The following is a 5,717-nucleotide window of genomic DNA, read 5'->3' on the forward strand; positions in this document are numbered from 1 at the left end:
TTAGGAGCTGCCTTAGCAAACTTGAGTGATGGGACAAATATATAACATAAGGTCCACCATTAAATTCCTTTTCACTTTGAATTCTATCTTTGCTTTCTGGAGATATGTTCTCAAATCTTTGCTACACTCTCCAGCCTTGCTTTTTTACAAGTACTGTACTGGTATTCCTGCCCTGTGAATAGCTGACTGGCATAGAGACATTAAATAGGTCTGTTGGGTGATGATTAGGTGAATAGCTGGTGAATAGCTAGTAGGAATGCCAAAAGAAATTGCATTGCTGGATTTAGTAGTGGAGAACAATAACAGACAGTTTTTCGGGCCAGTGAGTATAAATTCTAGGCAGGATTAGTTCATAGTAGTGTTTGACTTTCTGCAGACATGAATTTCAGTTCCCAGAATTGAGCAGATATTATAGTAATTAGTGAGAAATCTGAAAGTTGAAGTCCACATACCTGGAGGCCATTCAAATTGAGGAAGAAAATCATAGCATGGGTTATTTGAGATCATTTGCTTGGTGGACATGGGAAAATAACTGGCAAAAATTGACTTTGTTGCATTTAATTGAGAAATAGATGGTGCAGATGATGCAGTTGCTAAGATGACCCAATAGAGAAAGACAAATATCTAAGTTTAACAAGGATTGGAAACACTTTATTGAATTTTTGTACAAAACTGGAAACAAATGAAATATGTTCTTGATGATTTGACAAAAAAAACTATAGAAAAATGTAAGCAACGTTATAACAATAAATAGATAAAATTACATATACTGTATACTTATAACAGCTAACACCCCCCCAGAAATCATTTCTTTGTATTTTTTTCTTTCTTTCTTCTACATTGGTTTTCCTTCCTTCCTTCCTTCCTCCCTCCCTTCCTCCTTCCCTCCCTCCCTCCCTCCCACCATCCATCAATCCATCCATCCATTACACCTTTCTTTCTTTCTTCCTTCCTTTCTTTCTTTCTTTCTTTCTTTTTCCTTTTCTCCTAGGCAATTGTTAGTTTCTTTTTTCATTTTAACATTTTAATAAAGTCAGAGAAGGGGGACATAGCATGATTTCATTCAGAAGCTGACTGTTTTCCTAATGTGTGATTCTCATAGCCACAGAGACACAACTTTTTGGATCAAGTCAACCGCACCAGGGTGACAACGGGCTTTGTCCTCCTGGGCTTCCCCTCCCTTTCACCCTCAATCCAGCTGCTCCTGTGCTCCCTTCTTTCCATTTGTTATGCCTTCACCTTGTTGGGGAACTTGTGCATCGTGTGGGCTGTTCTCTTGGACTCTCGACTCAGCCGCCTGCCCATGTATATCCTCCTGGGGAACTTTTCTGGCTTAGAGATGTGTTATGTAACCACTACAGTACCCAGGATGCTCTTCGATCTGACCTCTCTGCTACCAGATGCCATCTCTTTCCAGGGCTGTTTCCTCCAGTTCTATTTTTTCTTCTCTATGGGAACCACTGAAAGCTTCCTTCTTGCTGCAATGGCCTTAGACCGATACTTGGCCATCTGCCACCCACTGCGATACCCAGTGCTCATGTCTCAAAGGTTCTGTTGCATCCTGGCTGCTTCCTGCTGGGCCTCTGGCTTTCTCTGGTTTCTGGCACCCATCATTTTAATTTCCCAGCTCCATTTCTGTGGCTCCAACATCCTGGACCATTTTATCTGTGATCCAGGTCCACTCTTGGCTTCTTCATGTACCCCAGCCCAGGGCACAGAACTGGTCTTCTACAGCCTCAGCTCCATTGCTATTTTTGGTGTGTTCCTCTTCATTGTTTCCTCCTATGCTACTCTCCTCTGGACAGTAAGTAGATTGCCTTCAAGCACTGGGAGACGGAAGGCATTTTCCACTTGTAGCTCACACATGATAGTGGTAGGCCTCTTCTATGGCTCCATCATGGTCACTTATGTAGCCCCCGAAGCTTCAGGAGGAAGCAACAAAGTGGTGACACTTTTCTATTCAGTGCTGACCCCTTTGCTCAACCCACTCATCTACAGCTTGAGGAACAAAGAGATGAAAGATGCTATACAAAGGACACTATTCCAGGAAATTTGGAAACTGTAATTCGTGGATGGCTGGTCTGCATTGGTTGCCGATCAATTTCCGGTCACAATTCAAAGTGTTGGTTATGACCTTTAAAGCCCTTCATGGCATTGGACCAGAATACCTCCGAGACCGCCTCCTGCTGCACGAATCCCAGCGACCAATTAGGTCCCACAGAGTGGGCCTTCTCCGGGTCCCGTCAACTAAACAATGTTGGTTGGCGGGCCCCAGGGGAAGAGCCTTCTCTGTGGCGGCCCCGACTCTCTGGAACCAACTCCCCCCGGAGATTAGAACTGCCCCTACTCTCCCTGCCTTCAGTAAAGTTCTTAAAACCCACCTCTGTCGTCAGGCATGGGGGAACTGAAACATCTCCCCCGGGCATGTACAATTTATGTATGGTATGTTTGTGTGTGTGCTTGTTAGTATATTGGGGTTCTTTTTAAACTTTTTTAAATATTAAATTTATTTGGATTTGTAACGATTTGTTTATGCCTTGTTGTGAGCTGCCCCAAGTCCGCGGAGAGGGGCGGCATACAAATCTAAATAATAAATAAATAAATAAATAAATAAATAAATAAATAAATAAATAAATAAATAAATAAATAAATAAATAAATAAATAAATAAATAAATAAATAAATAAATAAATAAATAAATAAATAAATAAATAAATAAATAAATAAATAATGGTCAGGAACCTTTCTGCTGCTAGGATCTTTTATACTTTAAAGTAAATTATTTTTATCATTTTTCAAGTAAAAAAATAATCCAAACAACAAAGAAATAGAGTACAATCATACCCTGTTTCTCCAAAATAAGATATCGACTGATAATAAACCCAATTGGGCATTTGAGTGCATAGCAATAAGATCAGGTGCTTATTTCAGGGTTCAAAACAATACAAAACAGAGTTTTATTTTCGGGGAAACATGATAGTATGGTCTTTGTTTAAATACTATTATGGAATATACAAAAGTTTGGTCTTTAAAGAACAGTAATGTCAATTCTATTTAAAATATTTTTTGGTATGGCACTATATCTTGTCCATGTTTTCTTTTGCTGATGTTCACAATTTTCCTTTTTTCCACCTCAGTCTGTTAACTGGCAAGAAGATTTTATTGTATCGGTGAATAATATTGTTGCTAATAATAATAATTCTTGAAGCCAAGCAAACACGATAGCTATTCTAGCTTGTTGGAGAAACTTCTAAAATATTCAGGAAGTAATCAAATTAAATATTAATTAAATGTAGTAATTTTTTTGTTTGGATCCATGTATTTTATTTTATTTGGTCTTTGCCCAGAAAAAGAAAACCAGTATATATATTTCAGCAAAGTAATCTAAACTATGAAACTATTGAAAAGCAGAGAAATTAAATAATGAAATGTTTCTATGAGCAAATCAAACACCTGTCTATTAGTGCATGTATTTGTGAATTGTTATTAACTACCTACCATATTTTTCAGAGTATCAGATGCACCTTTTTCTTCCATAAAAGTGGCTGAAAACATGGGTGCATCGTATACTCTGAATGTATCTATTTTTCAGTTTTCTTTTCCCCCCCAGCCCTAATTAGCTGCTACCAATCTTCCTAGCTTTTACCTCGCAGGCTTTTTCATTGTTATTCTCTCCAAGGAATGTTTTTCCAGCCCTAAGTCCTTGCAGGCATTTTTTTTGCTCTACTTGTTCTGAGTAAGTTTCTTTCCAGCCCGAACAAGGTGCTAAAGATGTTCCCAGCTCTTACCAGCTTGCAGGCTCTTTTATTGTTATTCTCTCTGAATAAGTTTTTTTTAAGACCTAACTAGGGGATAAAATAATATGTTGAAGCTGACCAGACTAAGGACGCTGGTTAGATGAATACCTGGTGGGAAAATTCCCCCTCCATTTCCTGTCCCAAAACTAAGGTGTGTCTTATACTCCAGTGCGTCTTATCCAGTGCGTCTTATATTCCGAAAAATATGGTAGGTTTACATATGAGAAATTGGGAAAGAGCATATACTGTATATATTTCAAATACTGATAGAAAAGAACATTTGTAGCTCAGGGTTGAACTTGTGGTGTCCCTGGTGCTCTCTCACCTTGGTGGTTTTCTTGCAAATATTTCATTATACAACTATACATTATACAACATTATCACTGCTAGCATAACTTCTCATAACTTCTTACCTGGCGTCTTCTTCACTAATTCCAACATATGTGTGTATGAAAGAACTCCTACCTCCTGTGTAGCTTTCTTACTTAATAATTGCTAAGTAAGTAAATAAAATACCATAACATCATATTCAAGCTATCCAGCATCAAAAGTTATCAGCATTTCAGAAAAAGGAATGGGGGAAAATGTCATCAGTAGCATGCATCATGGCTTTTCAGGAAGGAGGCATCCTATTCCAGAGAGTGGCCCAAAACAACAGGCGGCATAATCCAGAACTGGATGGGGAAGAAAGATAAAAGTCCAGGGTAGCCACTCTTTAGAACAGGGGTGTCGAACTCAAAGGCAGGATGCAGCCCATTATAATTCCCCAAAGGAGAAATGAAGAAAAATCTTAACAAAGATAGAAAGTAGCCCCAGTGTTCCTACCATAGGAAAACTGTTCAACCAAGAAACTTGAAGAAGCTGGCCTTTAGGCTAGCCTCTAATATCCATTCAGAAAGGCTGGGCTAATCTATTCATAAACAAAGACTTCCAGCTCCAGCTCCCTCTGGAGCTGATGGGACATTTTATTTTATTTTATTATTTTATTTTATTTTATTTTATTTATGTATGTATTCATTCACTCATTCATTCATTCATTCATTCATTCATTCATTCATTCATTCATTCAGTCAGTCAGTCAGTCAGTCAGTCAGTCAGTCAGTCATTTAGTCCAATATATAATGTAGGTTTCAGAGGATATAATCATAGTAAATATATATCAATGGAAGATTAGAAGAAAAGATATAGGAATAATACGGAAAAAATAATAGAGTTCATAAACATATACATGTAGTTAGTAGAAATAGAGAAGTATTAGTAGAGTAGAGTTTGTAGAGTAGAGAAGTATTAGGACAGGGGATGGAAGGCACGCTGGTGTGCTAAGAATTTACATTCCCCCACTCAAATTCTAAAGCTAGGACAGACATTTAGGACATAGTAGGATTAACTCACCATCATTGAAATAAGAAAAGACACAAGGCTACTCCATTACACAACCTCCTGGAGCATCTCAATTGCAAAAGCCTAGAATCCTATAAAAATCCATCCACTCACTCAGCCACCCCAGAAACAAGCTGCTGTCACTAAAGTTTCTGGAAACCAAATAAACAGGGACCTCCTTTCCTTTTAGTCAACATTATTATTTTTAATTTCTCCCAGCTTGGAAGAGGAATGGATTTTTCTTCCAACAGTATCATTTTTATGTTTAGGCCTGATTCTTCCCTCTCCTATTGGATATAAACCAAACTCACAAGAGATAGAGAAAATAAAACATTATTAAAATAAGGCTTTAAAATATGAGGAAAAAATAACTTTAAATGTTAAAATGCTAAAAATCAATCTTGGAAAAACCAATATAGAGTGCTGTTCTGATTAAGGCACCCAGAAAATGCAAATGAATGGAAAAGAGAAAGAATTCAACAGAATACACAGAAGTAAAAAGAATAAAATGTGTTTTCATTTTTAAAAAAATTGTTTTTGT

General features: G+C 37.6%; 1 protein-coding gene across 1 annotated transcript; it reads left to right on the forward strand.

Moving 5' to 3' along the window:
* The first annotated feature begins 256 nt into the window (after nt 1-256).
* LOC139154159 (olfactory receptor 11H4-like) lies at nt 257-2,065 on the forward strand. The gene is made up of 2 exons (XM_070728592.1): nt 257-322; nt 1,103-2,065. Exons 1-2 carry the CDS (start codon nt 257-259, stop codon nt 2,063-2,065), a joined length of 1,029 nt encoding a protein of 342 aa, XP_070584693.1.
* Nucleotides 2,066-5,717: the final 3,652 nt, after the last annotated feature.

The sequence above is a fragment of the Erythrolamprus reginae genome, chromosome Z (genome assembly GCF_031021105.1).
Source record: "Erythrolamprus reginae isolate rEryReg1 chromosome Z, rEryReg1.hap1, whole genome shotgun sequence".
Classification (NCBI taxonomy): domain Eukaryota; kingdom Metazoa; phylum Chordata; class Lepidosauria; order Squamata; family Dipsadidae; genus Erythrolamprus; species Erythrolamprus reginae.